At 41.1% G+C, this 17,448-nt stretch overlaps 1 protein-coding gene across 2 annotated transcripts; it reads right to left on the reverse strand.

Annotated features, from left to right (window-relative positions):
- Nucleotides 1-3,191: 3,191 nt before the first annotated feature.
- Nucleotides 3,192-15,543, reverse strand: lrrc8aa (leucine rich repeat containing 8 VRAC subunit Aa). Of its 2 annotated transcripts, none has more exons than XM_080017978.1 (3): nt 15,367-15,543; nt 7,576-9,700; nt 3,192-5,984 (listed from the first exon to the last, which is right to left on the reverse strand). In XM_080017978.1, the coding sequence occupies exons 2-3, from the start codon at nt 9,688-9,690 to the stop codon at nt 5,709-5,711; spliced, it is 2,391 nt and encodes a 796-aa protein (XP_079874104.1). In that variant the 5' UTR covers nt 9,691-9,700; nt 15,367-15,543; the 3' UTR covers nt 3,192-5,708. The 2 variants fall into 2 exon arrangements, with proteins under 2 accessions (XP_079874104.1, XP_079874105.1); XM_080017979.1 differs by lacking the exon at nt 15,367-15,543 and adding an exon at nt 14,051-14,152.
- Between the last annotated feature and the right edge of the window lie 1,905 nt (nt 15,544-17,448).

The following is a 17,448-nucleotide window of genomic DNA, read 5'->3' on the forward strand; positions in this document are numbered from 1 at the left end:
GTTATTCTAATGTGGGCCGAGTGACGTAGGAAGGGGCTTTCAAATCCGAACGGCTGGTTTCAGGACACGTTTCCTTGAAATAGACAGCTCACAAAAAAAACGGACTGGCTCGTTTCATTTCACGGTTTGTGTGCTCGAGCGGGGACCCAAACCTATGTGCACAAGCACTGAAAAAGTGAGTTGTTCATAATAGGTCCCCTATTTTGAACACGATTAAAAGGGATTTACAAAAAGGCCCCACTGAGTCACAATGGTTTAGCTCCGAGCGGCGTTTAGAGAACCCGCTTGGCTCACCGCCGGTTGCAGCTTATAGGGAGGCTGCCTGGGCCAAGCAACCTTTAGGGAATAACCCCCCGAGCTGTCGTAAGTTGTAAATATTGATTTTGTAAATAGAGATTACGAAATTCCTCTCTCTGGCAACATGTACAAAACAGCTAGAGTTCATGAGTTCATATACTGTATATTTTTGTGAACTGTATATAGATATATATTTTTTTATTTATTTATATAGTTATATGTATATATGTATGTGTGTATTTGTTGATCACAGTGGTTGAAACTCACAAAGTACAAGTACTTTATGTCTGTACTTAATATTAAAAAAAACAACCTAATATCTGTACTGACTTCAGTATATTCACTTTCCAAGAATTTAAACTTTGTTCCATTTTCAACTTAAATATTACATTTTTAATTGCTTTCTTTTTTTTAATGAGTAGTTTTATATATATATATATGTGTGTGTGTGTGTGTGTGTGTGTGTGCGTGTGTGTGTGTGTGTGTGAATATATATAGTAAACTTTGTTCCATTTTCAACTTAAATATTACATTTTTAATTGCTTTCTTTTTTTTAATGAGTAGTTTTATATATATATATATATATATATATATGTGTGTGTGTGTGTGTGTGTGCGTGTGTGTGTGTGTGTGTGTGAATATATATAGTAAAGTAAACTTTGTTCCATTTTCAGCTTAAATATCTGTACTTGCTTTCATTTTTTTCAATGATTAGTTTTATATATATATATATATATATATATATATATATATATATACATCTCAAACTGCTGGTTTTGGATTGCTTATCACTGATTCATCACGTTCATCTCCTTTTAAATGACTGACGCCACTACTCTATTTATTGTAATCAGGATAAACATGAGCACTCATCTGCAGTAAAACAAAGTGGTCACAAGATGTCACCATTATTCGCCAAGATGCAAGTCTGAATTGGTTCAAATCAAAGAGATTTGTAATGCCGTACAGATATTAATGAACAAATACTCTGACAACAACAATTAACTGTAAAGCGCTTTATTATTACGTGTCAGATTTGTAAAAAAAAAAACAACAACATTAAGTCGGAGCTATCTGTACATGTTGTCAGGGATACACATTTTACAGCATCTATTTACAAAGTCAATATTGAAATATGAAAACATTGAATATGTTTATATGTTAAAATGTTAAAACAAACATCATCAAATATCCAGACTTGTTTATTTGCTCTTATTCCGAGGGGCGTGCTCCCCTCCATTTCACTGAGATTTTCAAGCGTTTTTCAGTTTAGTTTGTGTTCTTTGGACGGGATCCATTACCCAACACATAATATGTGTTGGGTAATGGGTATGGGGTTGTGTATGGGGTTATTCCACAACTGGATCCTTCTGTTAGAAATAATTAAAATATTCTGGGGCCTACACAGCAGATCACTTATGACCCATTCTGTTGATGTCAATGTGAAGAAAGACCTAAAATGCAAGACTATTTGGGGTCGGTGTAAGATATTACATTTGATATTTTGATGGGTAACACAGGTTGAACTGCTTAAATGCGCGTGGGATCTTGACACCAAAGTGATGCACAAAGTATAACATTTTAAATTATGTTTAAATGTCATTTTGTCGCAGTTCATACGCCTCCCCACGAAAAGCATCACCTAATTTAACACCGATAACAGTTCTATGATGCTGCTGTGTACAAAATGTCAGGGGTAGAGCGGTAATCTGCTGATAAGAGGAATGTGTTCCGTCCGCACTATTTTGGGTAAAAATTGAAACGAACACAAAGCACTGCATGGCTTTGGCTGCGGCTTTGAAGGCAACATTTAAAAAATGAAAATATAGATAAAAACATTTCTAGATATAGATCCAATAGTTTTAAAGTGAATGCTATGCGATACAATAGCAAAAAAATATATACTTCACATTTAAATGTAAAAATCAAGAGACAGAGACGTCACTAAATTAGAAGATTCCCTTTGTTCTCAGATTCTCTATTACGTGTTACAATACGCAAAATCACAACCTCCCATCCTAGAGTAGAAATAGGCCGAATGCAGCAGGCTTCACTATTAAGGCTGTAACAAAAAGGTTGAAATAAACATGAAACTTTACAAATCTGGGGTTTCACCCCGGTGTCCTTTGGGGAACTTACTGATCCTTCACATCTGAAGCTATGAATTACCCCCCAGTGATGCCCTGAGATTGATTTCTATGGCACTCTCATTGGTAATTACAGTCAAATCAGCTTTGAACAGTGTACCAGGGAACGTTTATGCCAGAAAATTAAAGATAAAAAAAGTAGGCCATATATATATATATATATATGTATATATATATATATATTTTAAGCACAATTTCAATTTCATGAAATATGTTAATTTAGTCTTCTAGCCTAATCTAATAGGAAAATTGTGTATTAATTTTGCATGACCATTTTAATTGTTATTTTTTTCATGAGTTGTGCCACTTTCTGCCCCCTGTGCGAATGGGCAATCAAAGCCCCGAACGAACGTGACTTTTCGAGCGGGTTTACTATAAACCATGTTAGCTTGTATGTAACACATTTTTTTCCATCGCTCAGAGCCTGCGTCTTGAGATTTGGAGACCTGTGTATCTATGAACAATTTGTTTACGCATCTGCACAGTTGGTTTAGACAAGTTGAATTATTTTGCATTGAATCAGGTCAGCGGTGACTGCAGCGTCGTAAAAGACGAGAAACATCTTCGTGGTCCTCTCTCTCGTGATCGTCCATATTGAACAAAGCTCAGACCAGACGAGTTCTCGTGGTCCACCATCCCGTATCGGCATTTGGCCCCGTTCACAATATTGGCATATTTAAAACATCAGCATCCAAAGCCCAAATTGTCAAGCAAAGACCTTTTTTGCCCTGGACTTCAGAGCAACGAGAAGTTTAAAGAACTTTATTTTTTCATCTTTAAAAACTTAAAACACACTCAAGGCCTCTGTGGAAAAAAAAAACCAACCCCTGTGGAATTGTCGTATTTCTTTAGATAATCCCTTCAGCTCATCAAAGTAAAACAGCTGTCGTGAACTAGTGTGAGAGAAGATTGTTTTTACTGCACATGACAACACAAGTCAATGCGATGTTTTCACTCATTATCAGGAAATACATTTTGTAAAAGGTTAAGGCCATATTAGCTTGAAAAAACAAAGGTATCATAAAATGAACAGATCAAATCTAAGGTAAAATGACATTAATCACATTTATAGCAGATATTATAATGCACTGTCTTTGATGATATCCCTTTTCCGAAGCACTACTGGCAAAGACAAGTTTGTGTGTCGTAGTCTTTTCTTTGAGGTAAATAAATCCAAAACAATATATAACGTCTCTATAACAACCAAGCAAAACAATCAAACCTACACAACGATGGTGATTTCAGCCGACAACAGGTTGTTTTTCTCAATGGGCGGGTAATGGCTTTAAAGTGTTGGAAATACTTGGCAGCAAATTTTAGAGAAGTTGATTCACTTGGACGTGCCATATAATGTAGGTCTCATTTTATGATCATCACAAATGCATACATTTATTATATCGTTAAAATCAAATGAGCACAAAGTAAAACAAATAACTTGTAAATAAATATCTAGCTAATAAACTTTCAATAATGACAATAAACTGTAGACTTTAATACTGACCCAGTTTACGTCAACATTGTGAAGTTAGAATACATATATATATATTTTTTTAAATAGAGTAAAGTTAAAATGCCAATCTCGAAGATTTTCATTTCAATAAATGTCTGTTTCACTATCGCCGAATGAGGTAACACAGAGGTGATTGCGTGTATGGCCCGCTGATGAAGCCCTTGCATTTTCAGTATTCAGAGTATTAAGAACCGGTGCCTGTGGCAACTTCTCCCAAAATTGTTATGGAGGCGTGGCCCAGGTGCTAACTATCACCTGACCGCCTGACGTCACGCGGGAGACGCTGTTTGGATCTCTAGGAAGTGAGGTCCAAAAACACACCTGCAATTACCGCTTCTTGCCCTAGGTGCCGCCAAAAAAACAACAAAAGAGATCTTTGAGATTGACACTTTAAATAAGAATGTTTCACCATTCCTCTAAATGTGCCATATAAAATATAAGTACCTGTCATTTAATATAAGGTCTTAAAGGGAATTCATAGATTAGTCGCATGAATGGCATTTAGTCAAACACAATAACATTTTTTATTGCGTTTGCAACGTACCAAATTAATAACATCCTTTGCATGCTCTTACAGAACGCTTCAAAGTAAATTTGGCAAGCCAACAAATTTAATTTAAGAATATTATTTCTTGATTATGTTGCTTTGTTTTGTTTGTTTGTTTTTTCAAAGTCCATATGTACACATTATTGTCTGCAGGGTATCAATCCATAAGCCTATAAGCTCACTAGGCACAGTAGAATGCAACGGTCCTGCCAAGAAAAGTTGTTGCCACCCCCAAAAATGTTGTCAAATGCTTTCAGAACATTTCATGTGAAAAACATGCTCCCAGGCAGCACCTGTAGGATGAACCACTTATCCTCATGATAAAGAAAATCAACCTGAACATTGTGGATACTGACGACACTAAGCATGCAGGGTCTTCTATCCTACTGGATCCAAATAAAAACTTTGAGCGGCTCAAACTCTGCAGACGGAAAGTACAACAACTTGTTCTCTCTCATTTCCAAGCTTGACTTTTGAGCCTTCCTGAGGAAGGTTATTTAAATTCTGCTCTAAATACCGTCACATTTTGAGTGTACTCCTCTGTGGGGAAAGTTGGTCCATTGAAATAATTTTCTTAATTAATTCGTTCTGAATGATCCGTGATGTCACACTGCATAAACTAATTTCAGGCCGAGTCAGGAAGTTCTCTCCCCCCTCCATGGCCTTGGAACTGGTCTTTTCCTCTTCATTGCACAACTTTTGACATTTTGCATTGGACAAAGCTTTGTTTTATATTACCTCAAGTAATATATACCTCAGCTAATTACTTGGTTACTACCAGTAACATCAACAATGATGTACTTTTAGCCAAATAGCTAACAAGCTACTTTTCTCATCACTTGGTGCTAGAAATGAAGGTCATTCAACTTTTTTTCCAGATGGGGTTATGGTTGTCGCAACAGCATGGCAAGCAACAGACTGCTCGAGAAGCAACTGCTGCAGAGTAAAGAGCCCAATCTGACATGGATTCAAAAAGGGGCAAATTCTGACACGGGCACATTTTTAAGGCGGACACATACCGTCGGGAGAGTCCCTAGAGGAAGCTCCAACCAGCTCAACGTTGCGTCTATGATCCTCTGTGGTCAGCTCTGCGCTAAAACCTTTTCAAAGTTTCACCCTTATTCTTATCCTAATCTTTATCTCGGCTTTCCCGCCAGCCCCATCACTCGAGCCTCTGATTTCCTGTCGCTCTGCACCGAGATTTAACTCAAGCCTGCTCCTTATCAGCTCTCCATAGCTGCTCTTTGACTTCGGTGGGCAATGTGTTGAACAGATCCTCTTCCACCACCAGGCCTGTCCTCTTCAGCAGCCGACACTCTCCCAGCTCCACTGGGAGGCACTCCAGCCTGTTGCCCCTGAGCTCAATCTGGGTTAATCCGGTTAGTTCCCCAAAGCGAGATGGCAAAGTCTGCAAGCAGTTGTTCCCCAGATTGAGAGTGCGCAGTTTTTTACACTGGAACAGCTCCGGCGGCAGGGTTTCGATCTTAACAGACGGGAGAGAGAAGAGATGTTGTCAGATAATGAGTATACGCTGAAGAATGGCATGGCCAACGCATAGGCCTTGGTTAAATAAAACGACATGTGTAAACATAAGCCCGGAAACTTTCTAGGGCTACTGTGATCGGAGGAAGGGTCAGTGCATTATGTTGTGGTTGCTACACAATTAGCACATAGGCAATTACCAATTCAAAGATCACCACGGATTAGAGGACAGTTGAAGGCTAGAACTAATCGTCTGTGGGGAATTTGCTGCTGAAACAAATACAAAACCTAATAGAATATAAATCGTGACTATAAAACATAGACACATTTTTAAATCTTCTTATCTGGCCTCTAATTGCCAAGAGTTGAACACTATGAAGTTGTATTTGCTGTTGTTTTGGGGCACACAAGGTTGAGCATGAAGTCCTATTTGATCTGCACAGACACGGTATTCACAAATGATACAGCCAATGTGCAAGGGGACTCAGCTGAGGAATGCCTTAAAGAAAAACAGAACATACCAGAAGAGTCCTCATAAAACCAGTCACTTAAATCCTGTTGAAACTATTTACTATTTACATAAGCAGCCACAATAAAAATAACAACAACAGTATCACTTAACCAAAGCATATGATCTTGTACATACCCTTTTAAAAGGATATTGTCTCCATTAATCTGTCCAATAGCTGCCACCATTGCCATGTACTATTAAACCTTTCTCATACATGAATTCAATGGTAGCGTGAAATACATTTACAATAGGCTAAATATAACATTTTCTTTGACAAGAAACGTAGGATACAATAATTAGAAACATCTTTAAGAATCAAGCTTGGGTTGCAACTGCATGTTGTTATAAAGGTTTTATATATATATATAAATATAATTATTATTTATCATTTTTTTTATCAGATGTTAATGTTTTCAAGATTTTAGAACATACATTTAACCATCGTTTAAGGAGAGATGTGGTCTGTGAAAACACAACATAAACAAGAATAATTACATACAAGGTTTCACGAGGACTTGTACTACATACCTTGTTAATGACAAACCCGGTCCAAAAGGAATTCTTTTGTTTGTTTGTTTTTTTTGTACAGGAAGCAGGGTCGTTATGGGTGTTACCGGTGTTAGACGGTATTCGGCATACGCTGATTACATTACTTGCCCGCCGCCCCCACCGTTGTTTAACTTTATATATATATATATATATTATTTTTTTTTAATAGAAATAAAACCGGTTTTGTTTATTTTCTTGTATCAGCACCGATATTCATCAAATTAAAAAATAATTCTAATTTGTAAAATACTAAGCGTGTTATCAGTACTTAGTCGGACGCTACAAAAGTGAAAGTGAGTCACAGCACGGTCTGCTTATCACGGGAGAAGAGGAGACACGGCCGTCGGAAACGGTAGATCAGGTATAGATCAGGATCTGTCTCCCTCCATCCATAATTAGCACCCGTGCATAACGGGAACGCCCTGCAAGCTCCGCTATTAATCAGTGGGAGAAACTCCTCACCGTGGCATCCCTAACAGGAAGACATAGAAAGGATGAAAACCATAAGGGCATTGGAAATGTCTTCACTCACCCTGTTGGCTGTCACAGCAAAGTACTGTAAGTTCTCCAGGAAGCCCACGTCGGCATGGATGCTGGTCAGGTTGTTGTGACTCAGGTCTAAGAAGCGCAGCTTGCGGCAGAAGAAGAGCTGGCCGGGGATCTTCTCGATCTTGTTTCTGTTCAGGTACAACCTCTCCAGGTTGGTGAGGTTCCCAATCTGAATGGGGATATAGGCAATCTGGTTGTACCAAAGCTTCAGGCACACCAGCCGATGAAGGTGCTGGAAGCTGATGATCTCCTCTATAGTCTGCAAGTTGTTGTCCTTTAGGTCTATTTCCTGGAGGTTGTGCAGGCTGAAGATAGAGTGGGGGATGCGTTCGAGGTCACAACGGACCAACTCCAGCTCCGTGAGGTTCACCATTTTCTTCAGGCTGTTGAGCACCATCAGTTTGGTACCCTCGTTGTTGATAGAGAGCTTCTGGAGGTGGACGCCCACGTCGGTCACGACTTGAGGCAGCTTGGTCAGGTTGCTCTTCAGGCGCAGCACCTTGAGCCTTTTGAGTTCTCTGAGCCCGTCGATGACAATGAAGCGGTTATTCTCGGCGCTCAGGTTCCCGGTCAGGTGCAGCTCACTGAGGTTCTTCAGGCTGTAGATCCAGAGCGGAATCTCCTTGATGTCGGTGAACTTTATGTGAAGCGATTTGAGGCTCTCCTTCAGGAAGGCGAGAGCCGGGGCCTCGATTTTCGCCTGCGTATGATACAGCCACATCTCCCGGAGGCTGGCTAGCTGGGCAATGATAGGCGGGATGGTAACTTCGGGGATGAGCTCCAGCTTGAGCACTTCCAGATCCAGCAGATCAAATACCGTGTCTGGAATCCCACTGAGCATGAAGAGATGAAGCTCCAGCTTATCCTGGGAGTTCTTGGTGATCCGCTGCCTCAACTTTTCCAACGTCCACTCGTTGTTCAGATTTAGCTGCCTCAGCTTGTTCTCGCTCACCTCGGAGAGGAAGACGGCGAAGCGTTTGGAGTAGAGGGGGTCATACTGATCAATCATGTGCAGCATGAAGGCAAAGTCGTTCTTCACGTCGGGAATGTCGCTGTAACTGCTCTCCTCGCGGATGGATTCAAAGGAGTAGCGTTTAAGGGATCGGCTGAGCATCCAGCAAAGGGTGTACATGCAAATAAGGCCGTAGACAACCACCAAACTGATGTAGAAACAGGCTAAAATCTTAAAAAGGGTGGCCAAAGGGTGGGCGCATTGATACATGCTGTACCCTGTCAGCTTCTCAATGTTCACTGCACACACTACACTGAATGTGATGTAGCGTACATAGTAGGCTGTATAGCAAATAATCAAGACGAAGTTTATGACTTTAATGATGGTCTGACGTATATAGAGACGATAGACTATGTCGCCTTCCTCTACATGGATCCTGAACTTCTTCACCTTCTCAAAAAGGGCCTTGGCCTGCTCCCCTTCCTTTTTGTCCAGTACTCCCGTTTCAGAGCGATCTACTATCCCCTGTTCAATTCTCGACTTAGTTCTTTGCAGCATGGGCACATTCGATTCCACGTCCTCGCTCACACAGGAGGCCTTCTTGTCCATGGAACCGTTCATTTTCCCCAGAGACTTGGGATCACTCTCCTCGGCGACAGTCTCGGACAGAGCCCTTGTCGTCCATTGAGAGTCAAAGCACTTGAGGAGGATGGAGACAAAATGCTCCAGTTTGGAGCTCGTCCGGGGGAACTTGAACCAGAAGTTACTGCAAGCCAAGAAGATAAGGGTGTGGAGGAGCACCAAATAGGGAAAGTACTTGGCAAACCAATGTAGCTTGTTCTCATAGCAGACCGCATCAACATAGTTGTATTGGTGGCGGTCAAGGTCATACTTGATGCCTTTGGGTTCAGGGGAGTAGGGGATCGTCACATTGGGAACTGGGATGGTTTCACAAGTCCTGTTAACTACCCACTTGCAAGGAAGGCAAATCATCTTGTCCTGTGTCACCTGGAGCGTACCACCAAACACAGCAATCATTAACATAATGATTGAGATGTAATCCGTGAAGACGTCCCACCATGGCTTCAGGATGCGATACGCTGGCTGGGTGTCAGCAAAGTACCGTAGCTCAGTGATGGGAATCATGATGGTTTATCTTTGGAAAAAACAAAACAGAACACAAAGTTAGTTGAGAACAAGGAACTCAAAAGTAGCATGTACAGTTAGGAGATGTTTTTATGATGGCTTTTCAATGTTTGTATGTATGTATGTATGTATGTATGTATGTATATCTCATTATTAGAATATCGTGAAAAAGTTCAGTTTTTGTCACTCATTTGAGAAAGTGAAACCCATATATTATATAGATTCATTACACATAGAGGGAAATATTTCAAGCCTTTATTTCTTGAAATTTTGATGATTGTGGCTATAGATAATGAAAACCCAAAATTCAGTGTCTCAGAAAATTATAAGATTGTGATAAAGTACAATATTGGAAAGTCATGGTGTCACACCCTAACCAGCTTATTAACTCCAAACACCTGCAAAGGTTTCCTGAGCCTTGAAATGATCTCTCAGTCTGGGTCAGTAGGCTACACAATCATGGGGAAGACTGCTGACTTGACAGATGTCCAGAAGACAGTCACTGACACTCTCCACAAGGAGGGTAAGCCACAAAAGGTAATTGCTAAAGAGGCTGGTTGTTCACAGAGAGCTGTATCCAAGCATATTCATAGAAAGTTGAGTGGAAAAAAAAGGTGTGGTAGGAAAAGGTGATGGCAAAAGGGATAACCGCAGCCTTGAGGGGATTGTCAAGCAAAATCCATTCCCAGAATTTGGGGGAGCTTCACAAGGAGTGGACTGAGGCTGGAGTCAGCGCATCAAGGGCCGCTACGCACAGATGAATCCTAGGCATGGGCTACAAATGTTGTATTCCTCGTGTCAAGCCACTCCTGAACCAGAGACAACGTCAGAAGCGTCTTACCTGGGCTGTGGAGAAAAATAACTGGGCTGTTGCTCAATGGTCCAAAGTCCTATTTTCAGATGAAAGTAAATTTTGCATGTCATTTGGAAATCAGGGTCCCAGAGTCTGGCGGAAAAGTGGAGAGGCACAGAATCCACATTGCTTGAAGTCCAGTGTGAAGTTTCCACAGTCAGTGACGATTTGGGCTGCCATGTCATCTGCTGGTGTTGGTCCACTGTGTTTTCTGAAGTCCACAGTCAACACAGCCATGTACCAGGAGATTTCAGAGCACTTCATGCTTCCTTCTGCTGACAAGCCTTATGGAGATGCTGATTTCACTTTCCAGCAGGACTTGGCACCTGCCCACACTGCCAAAGGTACCAAAAGCTGGTTCAATGACCATGGTGTTACTGTGCTTGATTGGCCAGCAAACTCACCTGATCTGAACCCCATAGAAAATCTATCCATTACACCTGAGCAGTGCCATAGGCTGATCGCCTCCATGCCAGGCCGCATTGATGCAGTAATTCATGCAAAAGTAGGCCCAACCAAGTATTGAGTGCATAGAAATGAACATACTTTTCAGAAGCCTGAAGATTTCTGTTTAAAATATCCTTTTTTTTTTATTGATCTTATGTAATATTCTTATTTTCTGAGAGACTGAATCTTGTGTTTTCATTATCTATAGCCACAATCATCAAAATCTCAGAAAATAAAGGCTTGAAATATTTCACTGTGTAATGAATCTATATAATATATGGGTTTCACTTTCTGAAATGAGTGACAAAAAATATTGAACTTGTTCATGATATTCTAATTTTTTGAGATGTATATGTGTATGAATGAATGTATGCCATGTAAAAGCAAGTTTTGGACCAAGTTGGCCAGATTGGTAGGATGCAGTCATTACATTTCTTGCTGTGGTTGTCTATGCATCAGTGATATGCCAGACATTCAGCATGTGCCAACAAAAAGCTGTAGCTCAAAGAATGCAGAGCAAGCTGGATCCAGCAGACCACTTATCCTGACGCAGCATAAGTGTATACGCCTTTTTCACTGCATATATTTGTCATGGGGCCCCATTCATTTTTAGGTTTAAAATAAATCACCTTTACTGACTACAGGGCCCCTCACACACATCAAATGGCTCATATTAACCACTACTCAGAGCAAACACTGATGTCTTTACATCAGTTAACTTAAAATAACTTTGAAGAAATGCTTTCTATTAGCTCAGTTGAATGTGCAAAGTGCTAATAAGTCATGCAGTTGAATTACACTCATAATAGAAAATAGAAAAAATAAAGAAAATAGATTCTTTGTCATCTTGTTTTAGATCTTCCCTTGTGTGAAGCACATAAAGGTGAGTAATGAATGAAAAGGTGAAAATGAATTTTAACTCGCTTCTTTCTCTTGAGCCCCTTTTACAGAGCCCGTTCAAGGTGGGAATGTTGTGCCATTATTTCACCTCGCCGTTCTGTGTAAAAGGTACAAACATGCAATTGTCGATCCGGCGCCGAGTCGGAATCGGAGGCTGTCACAGAGCCAAAACCAAGCCAAAACAACGTCTGTGTGAAAGGGACCGCCAGAAAGCCGGGACAGGGGTGTTGCGGCGCCAGGTTATTACTTGAATAATATAAGTAAACATGAATAATTAATGCCGGTGAAAAAGGAAGGGTTTTTATTGACAGTAGAAACCAGGTGATCAGCTATTGATCACTCCAGATCATAGATGTTCGCTGCCCGACACATATGTTATACATCACACTAGAGCTGCCTCTACAAAGTGTTTTGCATGACAACTAGTCTAAACCGGCAGGCACCACCCATATCTTTTGGGAAGATCTCACATTTCATAATATTTATTTTTGTTCCTTGATTCCTGAAAGTAGATGTTACATGTGTAATTTCCTTAGTCCGATCTTGAGACGACATGAAAATGTCGCCACCACTACAGTTGTGATGTATTTTATTATGGTTAGCCATTGCCTCAGTGGCTCTGGATTCCTGGCATGTAAATCACAAAGAAATCACTGCATATTCATGAGGTCGTTTGTGACTATTTAGACCATGTACAATGCAAGAAGCTGATATAATTACAAAAGATGCTTCACAACTTAGACCTTCACCGAGTCTGACTCGCTAACATGCATCCCACCTTTAATGCACCAATCACGTGGGACTATGGAAGTCTTTGTACACAGTACTTTGTATAGGCTAAAAACACTCTCAAGAGGTAAAGCTCTAAATGTAGAGAGGGTGTATAATCTAAGTGGGGAAGTGAATCTTTATCTTAGATATTGAAACTAACTTGAGAAGCATAAGGAACGTCTGTGGAAAGGCAATCCAAATCTAATCCAAATAATTTTTGCTTGTAGAGATTTTTGGTGGAAAGTGGTTAGAAGATTTGGTTAGGCATTTTCATATCATGGTACTTGAGTTTCTTGTAGGATTTGTATGATTACATTTTTAAATATGACAAAAGTGCAGGTCTCACTCAACTCACACTGATTTAGGCCAAAATCCGGTAACTGAGGCGTCATTTGTGACAAAACATGTGTGGTGGAGTTAATAAATAATGGATTCTCCCACAATATAATATAAAGAGTGAGTACAACCGCTCTCACTTTGACTGCACAGAGTAAATGTAGCATGATCAGATAGATAGATAGATAGATAGATAGATAGATAGATAGATAGATAGATAGATAGATAGATAGATAGATAGATAGATAGATAGATAGATATAGAATTGTTCTCCGTGTGTCAAACTTCAATTGTAGGTTTGTTTCAGTCAATTACAATAATAACTATTCATATTTCCAAATCTGTTTTCTATCTTATTTTGACTTTGTCAGTTCACTTTTAATATTTTTTTTTATTGCAGCTGCAGCAGAATTTAAAGTAACTCACTTCCAGATATTTGATGTGCTAACCCACATCATGTGATGTCCAGTAGTACTATTTCACAACAGAGCACTAGCCAGCAGACTCAGCATCCAAATCCAAGTCTCTCCTCTCGTCTCTTTTAATTGATGCTGATGGTTTCAATGCGGCTTGATAAACCCAAGTCCATTACAAATGGACAATTAAAAGTTTATATTATACATTGTCAAGTATTTTAGTATACACAGACTGAGTATATAGGCTTATTTATTGATGCACAGGAAAAGCTTTGGAGTGTCAAAATGTTTGTGCATGGTAATCTGCACTCAAGAAACTAACATATTGCAAAACATCCCTCATGGTTTACTTCCAGGCTGAGTAGATAATCACAATGAATCAAACATAAAGCGCCTCGAACTCCGAGGCATGACCTATCCCTGCTGGTAAACGTGGATGGACAGAGAAAATATTTTAACACAATAGCTACTTTTACATTTTAAGCTTTGCGATGGCTGGTCAAGTTCGGAAAAACCATCTGGTAACAACAGGTAGGTAACCTCAAAACAACAGCAGCTATTAAGTAGCAATCTTTACTTCAGAATTATTTATCATACGGTAGAACATTGCGCGACACGGCGTCAACGGCCGACCGACCTGATCCCATCCAGAATCAAAAAATAAAGATTCCTTTCCAGGTGAGCTGAAGTAATCCACTCAATTCCACTGCGCCATAGTGAGAACATAGCTGGAAGACAGTCCAGCAGCAGTTGCCGGATCATATGGCAGCTCGGCTCTTGGCCTCCCCGGGTTGTGGCCTTCCCCAAAAAAAAAAAAAAAAAAAAAAAATTCAATCTGCCCACCCTCTTCCCCTGAACAGAGCTGCTTTTGTCCAGGGAACGCCTTTGTCCGGCACAGCTCTGACGACTGTGTTACCGAGCTAGAGGTGGATCTGCGCCCGAGAGTTTGAAAGAAACAAACGTGCCTTTCCCAGAGCCAAGGGGTAAATCATCTCCCTCAAGGACAACCGACCCCAGCCAGAAAAAGCCGGTCTCACTGTACCGGTAATGTACGCGGCAGTACTGACTACCTGTCAAAAACTGGTTGTCAGTTATTTTGTTGTGTCTGTGTGTACAGAGTGGGGGGTTTCTTGGAGATTGGCATTAAGGGTATGATCTGAGCTTTTGGATTGAAAGGCCACAAAGTGGTGGTTGTTGTTATTATGCAATAACACACTTGTGTGTCTGAAAGTGAGAGATGTAGCAACATGTAATACTAATAACACAAAGCCGTGCGAATAGCCAGAGCCCTGACATATAAATAGTATTAACTGGGTGATCCTGCTGACAGGCGGGCGACGGAGGAAGCCAAGACCAGGTCAAACTGGTTTAAGGCTAAGCATCCATTTTCTCAAAAACACACACACACACACACACACACACCCACACACACCCACACACACCCACACATCTAGATATTAGGGGGTGGGTGGGGTACAGCAGCATTACAGTAATTTGAGATGAAGAGGACGAGAAATGCCACCCCGAGAACCACCGCCCACCAAGTTAAATGCGATTTGGGGGGAGTGAAACGCACCGTCAGACACGGAATAAAGTGTTCTCTACACAATCCGGGTAGTTAATCCACATTACAGGGCAGAGATCCGACCGGGGGAACCATCCTGTAACCGATACTCACCTCGTCCTGGCGTTAGCTTAACGTGATTAGCACTTACTTTCACTGACCGGGGGGGTAAAGTTTAATTGAAACGCGGGGACGATAAAGGGCTGTATCGCAGGCGCGGAGCACCACATGACGTCATTTATCACGTTTTGGGGTTTTTTTTGTTGTTGTTTTTTTTTTGGGGGGGGGGGTCGTTAGTGTTGTTTATTCTACCACAACAACGGACTAGAGCGCTGAGCGGCATTTGAACACGCTGCGGCACGGCGGCGGTGTGGAAGGAAAACACCCACCTGGTTTAGCGCTGTCCTTCACCTGCCGGGGACACGGCGGAGACATTCTCAGCGTTCACCGCGGGACAATGTTTCCTGGGGGTTGGTTCTGCTTCTCCCCGGGGAAAGTCCGAATCGAGCCAGAGCTGCGGTACGATGCCGCCGCCGCCGCCGCCGCCGCTGCTGCCAACGCCGCCGCCGCCGCCGCTCTACTAACAAAAGTTGCGGAAGCAATAACGCCAAGCCACTTTCAAAATAATGGTACCTCGTTTTGATTTAATGTCACCAACTTTCGGTGGCGTTTAAAACAAGGCGCCGCGCGTCGGTTTTCTGTCGGCCCAAAGATGGCGAGGCTGAGTGAGGTTTGGCTTCTGTGACCAGAATCCTTATTTCTTTGGTCCAAATGATTGGAATTGTTTATACCTGCAGCATTATAAAATGCAGTCTTTTCCTATGGGGTGGCTGTAGTAACATTGAGTTGGGTATATAGGTGGGTATAGGTTAGTCCACATATTGGGTTTTCCCTCTAATACAGGTACATGCTTTACATACAGGTGGGTTTTCACCATTTATTGTAATAGGAAGAGTAGTGATGCTTTATAGGTATTGTTTCAACATTTATTGTAATAGGAAGAGTAGTGATGCTTTATAGGTATTGCTTCAACATTTATTGTAATAGGAAGGGTAGTGACGCTTTAAAGGTATTGTTTCAGCATTTATTTTCATACAAAGGATAGTGACGCTTTAGGGTTTCCTACTGTTTATTCTAATACAAGGGATGGTGATGCTTTCTAGGTATTTTTTCCAGCATTTATTTTAATAGACAGGATAGTGATGCTTTATAGGTATTTTTTTCAGCATTCATCCTAATAGATGGGATGGTAGTGCTTTATAGGTGTTTCTTTCGGCATTTATTCCAATAGGAGGAATAGTGACGCTTTAGGGTTCCGCCGTGTTTAATCTAATACAAGGGACAGTGAGTCTTTACAGGTGGACTTTCAGCATTTATCCTAATAGGGGGGGCTTTACAGATTAGTTTTTAGTATTCATTCTAATAAGAGGGATAGTGTGACATTAGGGGTTGTTTCAAGCATTAGAGTTGATGGAGATAGTCAGACCTGTGAGGCTAAACGTGACTGCAGGATAGATGGCACCAGAGATTGGTAGAGTAGTGTGTACATTCATGTAAGAGTAATTGGCACATATCTCGGAAACCTTTTTGTCTACCAGTCAATTGTAAAAAAAAAAAACAAGCCCTTGAATAAGGGCCCTTGGGTGGAGTTTGCATATGTAACGTTTGTAGCGCCCCACTGTGTTGGTCCTATGTAAATGACCCAGCTGGGGCTCAGATCATCTCCAGGGTCCTTGTGTTTGGGTTTCACCACAGACTCTATAAGGCAGTGCGCGCTCTGGTAGGATGGATGGTCAGATGTCAACCGAGGAGCCCGAGATTCTCCTTGAGAGACCCATCACTCTCCTGTGCCTGTATCACAAACACCAGTATCGTCCGGCTAATGTTGGTGCACTGTACACACACACACACACACACACACACACACACACACACACACACACACAGTATAAAAGCAAAGCTTATTTTTCTCTAGGCAGGTAAACACACCTTCCCTTGCAGTCAACTGAGGTAGACATTGCTTCCAGTCAATCTGATACCTACAAATCCAAGAAGAGATGAGCCCTTGGAGTCTGCCGTTTTTCTTTTTCTTCCAAGGCCTTAGATAAATCGAGCGTTGCGCTTAAATAAGTCGCACAGAGATAAAAGAGAGGGGAGAGAGAGGCAACCAACTAACACCGACAGTAGGGGACACTGCAAGTGAAAGGGAGATTGGCATAAAAAAAAAAGAGACTGGCAAAGCGGGGAGTGCCATGTTTTGATCTCTGACATTTTTGACACACCTTAATACACCTTCGATCAAAACTTCCACTCCGTTATTTGTTCATCCTGCCCCATAAAGAATAAAACAATAACGGACATTACACCAAGTAATAAATGTGTAGTCTAAAAATTACGTTTGTTATGTGTTGCTTCCCGTGCTGCATATATTTTCACAATCCTAGCTTTCTGTTTCAGTTCCCTCTTCCGCC

Source organism: Zeus faber (assembly GCF_960531495.2).
Source record: "Zeus faber genome assembly, chromosome: 17".
Taxonomy (NCBI): Eukaryota; Metazoa; Chordata; class Actinopteri; order Zeiformes; family Zeidae; genus Zeus; species Zeus faber.

Coding starts and splice junctions, on each gene's coding strand:
- lrrc8aa (XM_080017978.1), bottom strand. CDS start 9,690: ATGATTCCCATCACTGAGCTACGGTACTTTGCTGACACCCAGCCAGCG. Junction 5,985..7,575: donor TTGCTGTGACAGCCAACAGG/GTGAGTGAAGAC, acceptor CCGTCTGTTAAG/ATCGAAACCCTGCCGCCGGA.